This window comes from Chelonia mydas, chromosome 3, assembly GCF_015237465.2.
Source record: "Chelonia mydas isolate rCheMyd1 chromosome 3, rCheMyd1.pri.v2, whole genome shotgun sequence".
NCBI lineage: Eukaryota > Metazoa > Chordata > Testudines > Cheloniidae > Chelonia > Chelonia mydas.
This window is the reverse complement of record NC_057851.1, coordinates 7,916,919-7,930,670: the sequence shown is the minus strand read 5'-3', so window position 1 is coordinate 7,930,670 and position 13,752 is coordinate 7,916,919. Positions and strand designations below refer to the sequence as shown.

At 40.5% G+C, this 13,752-nt stretch overlaps 1 protein-coding gene across 2 annotated transcripts in view; it reads right to left on the bottom strand.

Annotated features, from left to right (window-relative positions):
- The window catches only part of MSRA (methionine sulfoxide reductase A), a 430,620-nt gene that overhangs the window by 155,113 nt on the left and 261,755 nt on the right, over positions 1–13,752 (bottom strand). Inside the window, exon 4 of one of the 2 annotated variants that reach the window (XM_037893852.2) lies at positions 10,885–10,989. The exons of the other annotated variant lie outside the window; for it this stretch is intronic. Coding sequence (XP_037749780.1) covers positions 10,885–10,989 — 105 coding nt within the window. The remainder of the gene's footprint in view (positions 1–10,884; positions 10,990–13,752) is intronic. 2 annotated transcript variants of the gene reach the window in all.

The window sequence follows — 13,752 nt, the reverse complement described above, 5'->3', positions numbered from 1 at the left end:
CATCAGAGTCTCACAATAACACTTGAAATACGAGACAAAGGTGCTAGATGCTTTCACCTGGAGAGTTGCCAGACTCTGTGTAAGGTATGGAGGAAACAGAAGCACAGAAATGTGGAAAAAATATCAGAATTGGTTACATTTTATATAGCTTAAAGATTATTTTTCCCTGTCCTTAAAATCCTAAATGAAATTGTAGGTCTGTAGCAGAATACATAATGCTGGTTTAGGGTCATTTTTAGCATTTAGCATTGAAGTACAGCTGTTCTTCCACTGGTATATGTAGACACATCTGCTCATTAGCAATACAATGTAATTTCTAGTGTCTAATTCTAATTATTTGCAAATGATAGATTCCATATGCAGTGTCTAAAAAAAGTACAGGCCTTCAAAACTGGTGGCAAATAAATATGTACTATACCCTGCAAATTAAATGGGTCAGCACACTGAAGACCAGATATTAATCTGTAGAATTGATGTATCAGCATTGGGGCTTGATGCCAAACAGTCTGGAGGATCACAGAGAGGGGAAATGGTTTGTAGGTCTACTAAACCTCTGCCACATCCTGATAATTGTGACATACACCTCTACCCCAATAGAATGCTGTCCTCAGGAGTCAAAAAATATTACCGCATTATAGGTGAAATCACTTTATATCAAACCTGCTTTGATTCACTGGAGCGCGCAGCCCCCCCCCCACCCCAGGAGCGCTGCTTTACCACGTTATATCCAAATTCGTGTTATATTGGGTCGTGTTATATTGGGGTAGAGGTGTACAGTGCATTTTACATGGACAGTCTTTGGACCATGATAGACTCCTCTCATGTCAACCCCATTTCCCCAAGGGTTTGGGGAACTTGAAGACTAGTTTTGGCTGCATACAAACAGTGACAAAGTTCTCTGACTATGTAAAGTATGATATCCGGCTCCCTGAATATAAGTGAGGCTCGGGGACATAGAGACACTAGTGGTCTAAAAAGACAAAGTGCTTTAGACCGTTGTGACAGAATGGCATCTTCATAGAAAAAGTACAGAGAAGAATCTGACCTATGAGCTTTACGAGGCTAAAATGACAATCCCTTAGTGCATGCTAGAAGGGGATATACCTAAAGTAAGACAAATGAAGCATTAGGTTAATTAAATTGACTCAAAGCCACTTTAATTTTGAATGTGTGTCCACATAACGGTTTAATGCAGTTTAACTTGTGAATTTTGAATTCACACTTTTAGTTAGTTTGGATTAACTTTTCTGAGTTATATAGACAAGCCCTCATTCTCCTTTTCTTCAGCTCTTGCAGCACAGTAACTACCCCTGGCAGCTCTGAGGTTCACAAAGCAATCCTTTCATGAGTGAGATCAGATTATTCCAAGGTGAGGAAAGGTTGTCCATTTGTGTATCAGAGGTAGGAACAGAGATGACAACCAAATGTCTCTGTAGAAATCAAAGAATTTTTGGTTTGTTCTGTTTAGTATTCCATGTGTAGTCAATAGTCTAAGATAACAGTCAAGGGCTTTATTAGGTCCCCCCCATTTAGGAGCTGCTCAGATGGGGAATCTCTTTCAAATCATAGATGAGCTTAGCAAAATTCTATTTTTATTTTCCCCCTAATTTTGGCTTATCATATCAATACTTATATTTAAGCATTTTTCAATGTATCAGTTTAACTTTTCACAGTTGCAGGAAATTAGGGGAGACAATAATAATTCAATGACAGATGCTGAGATTCAAAAAATTAAAGGTTGATAACTGTTAAAACACAAGCTGTCAACATCACATGTCAAAATATACAAAGTAAATATCCTTAAATCAAACTCGAAGTTCTCAAGCAGCATTTCTTCCTTTGTCTATCTGTATATTTCAATTATCATCAATGGAAATATTTTCATTGGTTTGTGTGTGCAGTGAAATTGACTTTTACCAATAAAAATCTAATCCAGGGGTCAGCAACCTTTAGCACGAAGCCCATCAGGGTAATCCACTGGCAGGCCACGAGACATTTTGTTGACCATCCACAGGTGCAGCTACCACTGGCTGGGAATGGTGAACCGCAGTCACTGGGAGCTGCAGGTGGCCGTGGCTGCTTACGGTCAGTGTAAACAAACTGTCTTGCAGCCTGCCAGCAGATTACCTTGATGGGCCACGTGACAAAGGTTGTCGACCCCAATTTAATCCTTCCATGCCTAATAATGGAGTAAATTTGACTGATCAAAGATTCCCACTTTTCAACAGGATCTTTTAGTCTTCAGCATAACACTCATAATTAAGAATCCCAGCAATCCCAAATTAGGCTTTTGACCAGAGAAATTTAGAACCCAAGTGGAGACTCCCACCTCATTTCGGAGGCAGAAGACCCAGTAGCTTGGAAAGCAGGACTTTGTGAATATTAATATTGTACATGATGCTGAATGACAAAATTCCCAATCTTTAACCATAGCTATTGACAGCAACTTGGTACAACTAGACCAACATTCAAAAGCCCTCTCACTTGACTAGAATCAGGGGCAACATGTAGCCCTCTCACTTGACTAGAATCAGGGGCCACATGTAGAGAAGTTCCTGCCCTTGATTCAGGAAAGGACTACAATATTGATGTTAGAATTTGCTTGTCCTTGGATCAGAGTCATAGATAAGCCTGGTTTTCCTGTTAGGGCGGAAAAAATAACTAATATTTACGTCATTTTTTTGGAAAAAAGATATCAGATGGCAGCCATGACAGAGACCTTTATTGCTGACTAGAAACTCTGCTTAAAAAGTTTGCCAACATATCATCTTTCCCTGGAAGATGAGACACTGGATCTATACAATTAGGATACTGAACTTTATGAACAGGAACTTTCCTGACCCATCTGGCTACAAGAAAACCCTTCTCTGGTATTTGTGTAATGTATTCCTGTAATATTCTCAATCAGAATTTAACCAGATAAAGAAGAGAAATCTGGGAGTGGATAGAGATCAAGGTGAAGAATCCTTTCTACCCACTAGCACTATTACTGCAGATGTCAGGAAAATGGTAAGTACCTGGAGGGCATGTTCTTCCCCTGCCTTACAAAATAAGGCATCTGTAAAGTACTAGGACATTGTGGCTCAAATCTTTCTAGTCAAAGACCTCAGACATCACCTGGTGTTAAAGCTATCATATAAACTGCACCAGTCAGAAACAATATTCCCTCTAAATTTGTTTACATCCATGTGCAGAATGAATTTTATGTGCACCAATATGGAGGGGATGTGTGGCGGGGGTGGGGCTAAGGGGTTTGGAGTATGGGAGGGGGCTCAGGGTTGGAGTGCAGGGGGGTGAGAACTCTGGCTGGGGGTGCAGGCTCTGGGGTGGGGGCAGGGATGAGGGGTTTGGAGTGTGGGAGGGGGCTCAGGGCTAGGGGCAGAGATTTGGGGTGGGATCTGGGGGGGGGCAGGAATGAAGGGTTTGGGGTGCAGGCTGTCTCAGGGCTGTGGCAGGGAAAGAGGATTCCCCCCAGCTCCCTCTCACCATGGCAGCCCCGGGGCTGGGGCCAGGAGAGAGGTGCCTCTCCCCACCTGCACAGCCCTTGATAGCCTGCTGTGCAGCCATGCAGATTAGAGGGAACTTAGGTAAGAAACATTCCACTGCAAAAAAGTTGCAGCATCTGGAATATACCAAGCCCTCAGTGCCTCACATGTAAATTCATGTATTCATTTTTGAATATTGGTGACATCATAGCAGAATTTTCTGAGGCCTTCATAATACAGCATTAACTTTGAGCACTCAGCTACTGACCTGCCAGTGATCTGCCACACACCATCCATCCATCCATACCCTCTCTGGTTGTCCCGTACCGGAATGACCCTCCACCATTCCTTCCATGATAACTTTCTCCACGTTATTTCCATCTCTATGCCTAACATGAGCAAAGTATATCTGTTTTCCAACGTCCGGGTCTGCTTCTCTGCAATAATATTTCTAACATAGGCATTCATCTTTTTCCATCAAAGAGATACCCAGGAGTCTTCACCAGAACATATTTCAAAAGCTTCAATTCTCTTATTGTCAGCAGTATTAACTTGTCACAATTCACATCCATTAAATCGCTATGGAAAAAATTAAGCTTGTTGTCAGTCACGTTTTTGTACATTTCAAGATGTTACAATTTTCCTCACTTTCTTAAGGGACACAGCTGAGTGAGCCATCCCTAGTCATCTTCTGATTTCTTTGGAATAACCTCCTTGATTGGATAATTAAATTCATCTACTGCCTCGACAGCTCTTCTAGTAATAGTGGTGTCCATTTCTATCTTGGTTTTTGTTAGTCATGTTAACATACATGCATTTTGTTTTCGTTGCATTCAGGAATAGTCCATATTCCTCACTAACTGGTTTTAGAGACTCCAACCTTCATTGCATTATATCAGTAGCTGTACCAAAGTGTTATCTCATCAACATATCTGAAGTCAGGTAAGAGGGGGTCCACCAATGGAAATCCCAGCTCCTTCCACTTTGTCAAAATCTTCCAAGGCTTGTCTCATAATTTCTGCATGTACGTTAGGCAGGTTTCAGGACCCTTGTCTCACATCTTGCTCAGTGGGAAAACTCCTCATTGGAGCCTACTGCTGGTCGCTCTGTGGTCTGTTGTTGGTTGTAGAGACTTGTAATGAGATGCTTTGGAATACCCATGTCTGCCAGTATCCTCCAAAGGTTGCCCTGTCAGACAGTATCAAACACTTGGGAGTAGTCAATGAAGCACATGATCAATGGGTGATTGTACTCCCTGCATTTTTCAGGGATGTGATAGATATTTGCGATTTGGGCATAAATGCCTTGGCCCTCTTTGAAACCAGCTTGTGGCAGTAGTTCTAATTCTATCCTTTTGTTTCATGCATTCCTGGATTACATAGAGTAGAACTTTGTTCATGTGCAGTATCACAATAGTTACCACACTCTAAGTTTCCCTTTTTTGGTAAAGGCAGAAAAATTCCCTTCATCCAATCCTCCAGCCAATTTCTGGTCATTACAGATTTTCCACATAATATCAGTACTGCATTTGCCAATCACTTAACAATTTCTGTGGGCGTGATATCCATCCCTGGTGCTTTCACAGGCTTCATTTTTCACAATACTGTACCACATACCACTTCCACTTGCAGGATTGATAGCTCCAGCTCCGCACTCTTTTCTGTTGTCCTGTTGTGTTGTGGTGAGGCATACAGAATGGACCAATAATCTCTCCACCTATGTTTAATACCATCACCATCAGTAAGATTCTACCATCATGATCTGATCTTGTTTGATTGCAGGAAAAACCTTTAGGTAAGAAGACTGACCACTGTGAATATACCTTTTTGTATTATTACTCTTTATAATTCTCAAACTCCATACATTTTGCTCTTATATTTGCTCTGGTCTTGTCTAGTCTGCCTTTGAATCTGTCTGCTCAGTTCCTTATATTCTCTTACGTTTTTCCATCTCAAAGCCATTCTCCTGCACTCTGCATCACTTCTCAAACTCCTTCTCAGTTAACCATAGTGCAGAATAGCAGAATTCAACTAAATGCTTCCCTCTCATTTTGTGAACCCAGACCATTGTTTCCCATTACTCCTTTAAGAGAGCTTAAAGCTCCCACTTTCACATTCAAGTCACCAATTATAAGGGTGACATTTTTATTTGATGTTTTAGTGAGTTAGTAAGTAGTGCTTAGGCAAGTCATTCTTACAGCTCATCAATCACATCGTCATCAGTGGTGGTTGAAGGGCATAAACTTGTATGATTGACATATTCCCTGGCTTCACTCAAAGGCAAATTGTAATGATTCTATCACTGATTGGATTATATCCAAGCACATACTTTGTCTCCTTGAATAAGATAAGGAGAGAAAATGGGTGTGCATTTTTCTCATACCCTGAGTATTACACGGTATCCATCCAACATCATGAAATGACCCCCCTGTCCTTCCAATGCAGCTCTCAGATTCCATACATTTCTATCTTACATCTTTCCAATTCTTTGGTCACAAAGGTGAGGTCCCCTTCATACACATTCCTCACATTTCATGTTCCTACTCTGATTTGTTTATGAAGGTTCAGGTCCTTCTTTTTCTTGATGCAAACATCAGGCACTGTTCTTCCTGAACGATTGGTACAGCACCAACATAACCACATTCTGCATGCTCTCCTCTCTGTATAATGTTTCACAACTTTTTCTGGCCTGGGGTTCTCACCATCTAGTGCCATATGTGGAATGCTTTGCCTTTGCTCTGCCATAATACATCTTCTAAGTGAGTGTGAAAATATCCTTGTTTGTACCAACTCTTAGGGAAGAATCATCTGGACTCTCAGAGTCAAGCCTATATATAGGCAGACACCCAAACACTCAGGGAGAATAGTCATAATAGCCAGGCATTTAATGAAACACTGCTGCTATGGGTACAGTTTTATTTATAGAGGTCTTCCTTGACTCCTATCAGAGGTATGTGCAGAGAGACCGATATATGTAGCTATAAAGCGATTTTTTTTGAGAATATCTGTCTGATAATGTTTGCTGCTTGCAATTTGATGCAACCATGGGAGGGAGGGGGAGGGGAGTACCTCTGAAACAGTTCTAGAAATTAGAGTTCTCGATCTGAAATCCAGAGGTGAATATGACGTTCCACAGGTTGTTCAGATTCATAGCTAAGGCCAGAAAGAACCACCACGATCACCTAGTCTGACCTCCTGTATCATACAGGCCCTAGGACTTCCTTGAAGTAATTCTTGTTTGAACTACAGTATCTTTTAGAGAAAACATCCAATCTTAATTTTAAAATTGTCACTGAGGGGGAATCAACCACAACCCTTAACAAGTTGTTCCCATGGTTAATTACCCTCACCGTAAAAAATTTGCATCTTGTTTCCAGTGTGAATTTGTCTAGCTTCAACTTCTAGCCATGGGATCTTATCTTTATCTACTAGACTGAAAAGTCCTCTATCAAATTTTCCCTGTGTAGATACTTACAGACTGAGTTCAAGACACCCTTAACCTTGTGTTAGCACAACTGAACAGTAAAAATATCATTTCTATTCTGCAAAGAAACAAACCTCATGCACCATTAAGTATATGTGATGGATGTCTCAACCCTTAAATGTGACTTTCTTCCAAGATGGGAGGAACCTATGCTTGGTTTACAGAGACCTTCTGAAATGCTGGGCCAACTGCCCCACTGGACTTCAGTGCTCTACTGGATCCAACAAAAGCTTGATAAAGCTAATGAAAGCTCCTAGGTATGTCTATTTAACCATATGGGTGGGTGTACTCTGCAATGGTTCCACCATGGAACCAGACCTGAAAATTCTCCTTCCTGGCTTGTAATCAGGAGCTAGTTACAACTACGTCAGTAGCCCAGGGCCCAATAATGTGTTAGTAAAACTCTCTTCTGAGAGGTCAGACTTACAGAACTGTAAGTCACAAAAAGAAAAGGAGTACTTGTGGCACCTTAGAGACTAGCCAATTTATTTGAGCATAAGCTTTCGTGAGCTACAGCTCACTTCATCAGATGCATCCGATGAAGTGAGCTGTAGCTCACGAAAGCTTATGCTCAAATAAATTGGCTAGTCTCTAAGGTGCCACAAGTACTCCTTTTCTTTTTGCGAATACAGACTAACACAGCTGCTACTCTGAGAACTGTAAGTGTATTTATGATGTCAGATCCAGGGGATATCAGAGTGGGTCTCATGGTCACTTATATACTGATCCAAATCTTTAGCCGTATACAAAATCTGCATCTTCTCTGTGGAGTGTTGGCAATGCATCTATTAATTCCTTGGAGAAGAAAAATGGGGTGGGTGTGTGTGTGTGTGTGTGTGTCTTTGACTGTAAGCGTACAAAGAAGCACTGAAGCTTACAGGTAGTTCTTTCTGGAGCATCAAACAGATCCTCTGGCACTAGAACCTGTTTGTCCTACAACAACTACCCAGCAGCAAAATCTTTGGATCCATGAAACCCCAGAATCAATAGATAGTACCCTCATATTGTCAAGAAGCTTGTGATCCAGGTGTCAGTTCTTCTCAACCTGTCAAAGCCTCAGAACGTACCTACTCACAAACCCATCCTACATGGCTGAATTCCTGCTAGACAACTTAGCAGTTAGGAACAGTTTGGGAGGCCAAGAGATCCAGGAAACTTGCATCCTAGAGTTTTTTAAAATAACTGTATGAGGAGCTTGCTGGACCATTAATTTAATTTTCAATAAGTCTTGGATCACCTGGACAGAGCACAGCATTAGCTTTCTTCCAGTCTTCTTGACGATATTTAAAAAGAGTAAACAGGATGACCTGGGTCCATCTGTCTGACCCACCTGTCAGTCTGACCTTGACCCAGGCAAGATAATGAAGTGGCTGTTATGAGAGATGATTACTAAAGAATTAAAGGAGAATATAATATAATGCTAATCAACATGGATTTACGGACAATAGATCCTATCAAACTAACTGCATCCTTTTTTGGCAAGATTACAAGTTTGGCTGATAAAGGAAATAGTGTTGATGTAACATACCTAAACTTCTGTACCGCTAATATTCAGGGGTGTATTAACAGGAGTGTTTTATACATTAGACAGGGGAGGTAATTGCCCTGCTCTGCTGAGCAGTAGTGAGGCCTCAGATGAAAAACTGTTCCCACATTAAGAAAGACATAGACAAACTGGAGGGAGTCCAAAGGAAAGCTACAAAAATGAGAAGGTTTAGAATGCCTGTTCCGCGAAGAAAAGTTTTAAAACTGGGCATGTTTAGTCTTCCCTGAGAAGACTGAAGGATGCCCTAATAAGTCTTCAAATATGTTAAAGATTTTTATAAAGAGGATGGTGATCAATTGCTTTCCTTGTCCTCTGAAGATAGGACAAGTAATCAGCAGCAAGGAGAGTTAGGTTAGAAAATATTTCCTAATATCTAACTATAAGGATAATTAAGTACTGGAAGAAGTTACCACAGGAGGTTGTAGAATCCCTATTATTGGAGGTTTTTAAGAATAGGTTACACAAACATGGTCTAGATAACCTCTCGAGGCCCCTTCCGGCTCTACATGTCTGATTCTATGCACTGTGGGAAGTGCTTCAAAATATTCAGACAGCCAGCTTGGCAGAAACCTTTTTCTCACTATCTTGAACAAAAACTGTATCTGATGTTTAAAATTAATGCCTGTGAAAACTGCTAGACCAGAGGTTCTGAACCTTTTTCACAGCATGGGCTGCATTTACATACCACGAGCATCTTGTGAATACCACCCCTTCCACTCGCTGTTTTGTGAATCATGTTCACGCCTGTTCATGGTCTCATTATACCCCTGTGGCAACTACAGCAATTGCTGACAAAGGAAAGGAATTGTAGGAATTCTTTAATGGGATTTGGCTGCTGGGGGGGAAAAAAAGTCATCACCATGTGACCAGCCATCTCTCTGTGCATCACCAGAACAGTTTGGGGAACCTCTGCTCTAGAAGAAGTTCTGTATTAATACATAAAACAGCCACAACAGACAGTGGCAGTACAAACTTTCCCACATTTCTCCATCAACATGCCACAACCCTGATTTAAGTAGAATACTACTAGGAGAGAGACGTTAACTTAGCCTCCATGCTATTCAATCCATGAGCTCACTGATGAGACTGTCAACTAGATGGCCGACTGTTGCCAACTGCGGTGGTATTTTTTCTGTTGTAAGCTTATTCCTAATGCATTGAACATTGGTGTGTTCCAGCCTCTATCCTGTAATGCAAAAAGAAACCTTACAATATAAGGACCTGACCCTGTGTACTCTAATTCACAGGTATAGCTCCTTCTCACACAAATAGTCCCATTTGAAGATAGTGGTTCTGCACAGGGGACTACTCCTGTGAGTAGAGGTTTTTAGGATCAGCGTATAAATGAAATAGACACATATGGATCAGAAATAAAAGTTAACAGGTGACCAGAAGAAGATTCAACCTGAAAAGGGTGCCAGTTTTTTTAAATTTTCTTTCTTGTCTACTGTGAACTGGACTGAAACCCCAAGGAAGCAGATCTCCAAATATTCAAGAGATGTCTCCCACGTCTCCTGATAAAGGGACTTTTTCCCTCTTGCCTCCACTCCAGTTACTAAAGCTGAGGTCTCCAGAAGGTCGTAAGAGAAGAAAACATACACCCCTCTTAAGCTTGTCCTTTTTAATATTAACCAGATAGGTAAATGTAAGACAACAGTAGTGACAAGGTTGAGAAAGTAGAAATGAATTATTTTTATGTAGTATTTCAGGGCATCATATTGGAGTTGATGTTTGCTGAAACTATTCACACACACACCCTTGAAATGTTTTCTCAGTACAATTCATCATTTCCATTTGAGCAGATATGCATAACAGCATCATGTTGCTACTTCCAAGGAGGATAAATTAAACCAAAATGCTTGAATAAGGCAAGAAGCGAATACGTTGCTGCTGGTGGTACCTCTGAGCATCCTGTCTTACTTCCTTTTGCTCATTTTCTCTAATCAGAAAAGAAACCCATAGTAATTTAAAAAGGATGAAAAATGTAAAACTTATGGAGGGTAAAGTTTCCATGCATGAATAAAATTGCCAACTCTGAAGCTGCCAAGAAATATGCTTTAATTTAGGAGACAAAAGATAGCATTAAGAAAAATTGTCATAATGAAAGGTGAAAGGATTTTCTATTGTCTAGTCCCTCTCTCTGTGGGAATTTTCTCAGCACAGACAGCTGTAATGGGGGAGGGTTATTGTGAGCTTCTATATCCTCATTCTCCCTCTCTTTCCCTCTCGCTTTCTGTCAATAAATGTCTGCAATCATATTCTTGAGCTCCCATGTGATTTCAAGGTTCATCTCTTCCATGCAGCTCAAACACTAATTATCCCAGCTGTAATTAGTAAGATAATTAAATACTGGCTCACTCATCATTCTACCTTGTGTCGGGTCATGATTCTCCCAGAAGACCTTGAGCAGTTTCTGAAATCTGATGTTTTCTGGCTGATATACTACTCGCACCGCTTCTGTATGGCCAGTTTTCCCTAAAAAGACAATACAAAACTCGACAGTATTAGTAACAATCAAGCAAGGCATATCAAAGACATGAAGCACAATATTTTTGCTTTCCAAAACACAAAAAGGTAACGTACTTGTGTTTTCACCTAACATAATTTTTAGCCCCAGCTTCCCTTACACATTCTTTTATGACAGTATCCACAGTCAGACAATTGCTAGTTTGGATAAGGCCCATAATGGACTAAATTAACTGGAAGCAAAACTGAGAAGAATAAGACCAACTGTATCATAGGAGTTCAGCAACTTTCTGAAAAATGTAAATGCAAATTCTGGGTAAATATTCCTTAAAATATATGAAATGAGTGAAGTAATGAAAGCAAAAAACAAATTCCATGTGCCTGTTAATACAGTATTAAACACATGGCTGCAAACGATCCTGTGTTGCCCACACCACAGAATACCAATGGGCTTCAATGAAAGACTCTAAGTGAGTGACTGAGCACTATGAGAGCAAATTAAATTCAAGGAAGGTAAGTGCAGGGCATTGCACACTGAAAGAGATTATTTCCTATTTTTGGCTACTTTATGTGCCCTATCGTGCAGCCCTTACACACCCAAGCTCCCACTGATTGTATTGAAAGTGCTAGCTTCACAAAGCCTGCAGAATCAGGCCAGTTAACTTTCTTTTCTTATAATTATTTAATATTTATATTACCATAATGCACATACTCCTCACTCAGGATCAGGCCCCCATTGTGCGAGGTATTGTACAAGCATATACAAAGAGTTTTCAAATGAAGAAATATTTTCCTTTATTAGTGTAAACTTTCCATAAGTAAAAAAATACATATTCTATTCTTTGGCGAAATCTACATTTTCAACATCAATAAAAGGCACTGGAAATATTAACAAGGAAAAAGAACAGCCAGTTCTACATTTTGTTGGGGAGGGGCGTGCACTGCTTGAACACACAGAGCTAGACTTTGATCTCAGACCCCAGTGTAAATCTAGATTAATTCAATTCACTTCAGTGGAACTGATCTGGATTTACAGCAGTGAAGCAGACAGAAGAATCGGGCCTGCTGATAGGGTTCTGAATTAGCTGCTACTGTTCTAAGTGTCATTGGGGAGGACCCTGTGAAGACACTGGCTCAATGCACAGCAGAACTGAAAAAAAGTCAAAAGGACAGAGAATAACAGGGGAAATATATGATGGCATTATATCAATCTTTCCAACCTCAAATACTGCAAACATTTGTGTTTGCTTTATCTCAGAGCTGCAATAAAGAAGGGAAAGGAAATGAGAAGCAACGTAAGGCAAAGGGAAGAGTACAGGTTAGACACAAGAAAAGATTTAAAATATTAGGATTAAATTTAATCTGGAAGGTAGAAAAGTAAAAAGGGATATGACAGAGGTGCACTATATACAATCATAAAAATTATAGTGAAATCCAACTGGGTTCTATGTGTCCTGTCTCATAACACAACAAAGAGACACTCATTAAGATTAGTAGCAAGTAAAAGGAAATTATTTTATACATAGCATATAAACCAAGCTATCCTCCTCTGCAGGACATTAATCAGACAAATACAGTGACGACCCAATTCCACCTTCACCAGTGCAATTCCTATTGAAAGCAATGGGAGTTACTCATATGTCTGAAGGCAGAATTTGACACTAGGTTAACAGAGAAGGATTAGACATTTACATGAATAAAAATAATTTGCAGTCTAACTTGGTTATAAAGTGACATGGGCCTCTCCCATAGAGTATAAACTGAGAGCTAAAGGGGGTCAGCAAGGAGATTTTCACCCTAAAGAATATCATTACATAATTGGCCACAAGCATTATGGGGGCTTTCACCTTCCTTGATGCACAAATATAGGGTCATGACATTGCCTAGACTAGAGGAGCAGACTAAATGGATGATGGTCTGTTCCAATATGGCAATTATGACTTCTCTGTGTATAGTGGCTAATAATGAAAGCTAAGGGAATAGTTGCTAACGTCAACATATATTTCTTCTTTTCTTTAACTCAGTGTGAACTTTACAAAAGGGTCTTATCTCACCGACATGAGTAAATAGCACGTCTAAGCTGACCAGTTTTAGATCAGAAGACAGTCTCTCAAAGAACTTCAAAACAACAGAGGTTCCACCCTTCCTCACAACTGGAGCAGCAATTACATCTTGTCAACATACTTTCTTTGAGTTCCTAGATTAGTCAGAACAATCAGCTTTCTACTTTTCCTCTGAACAAGAAAATCACTGTGTTGCTTTGAGAACTATGGTCTGACCCTCAAGGAAAAAAAACCTTGTGATGTGTGGCTACAGGACAGTGTGGGTTGTTAGAACTTAAGCATGTCTAAAACCAATATCCCTCCTCAGACGAAAAACAGGGGGATGATGTCTGTTGGCCTTCTCAGATTCACCTTTAATTTTCCACAAAGCCTTTACACAATAAATTCCGCTCTGAACCCAGTGGATTTTCTTTCATAACATAGCATGAAAGTTACTGCTATGCACAGCATCATTAACTGCCATTCCACACTCAGAGCACTTATGGGCAAGGTGCTGAGCTGTTTCATTTCCCACTGACTTTGATGGATACCTCAGCAATGATTTTGCTATACATAAGCAGACAAGCAGGAGGCATCATGCAGGATTGGGTGCTTTGAGCTGCACTGGAAGGAGCACACAGAGCAGGTGGGCAGGGGAACCAATGGAAACAGGGCTCCTGAGGGTATGTCTGCACTCCAGCTAGGAGTGAGCCTCCAAGCCAAGGTAGAC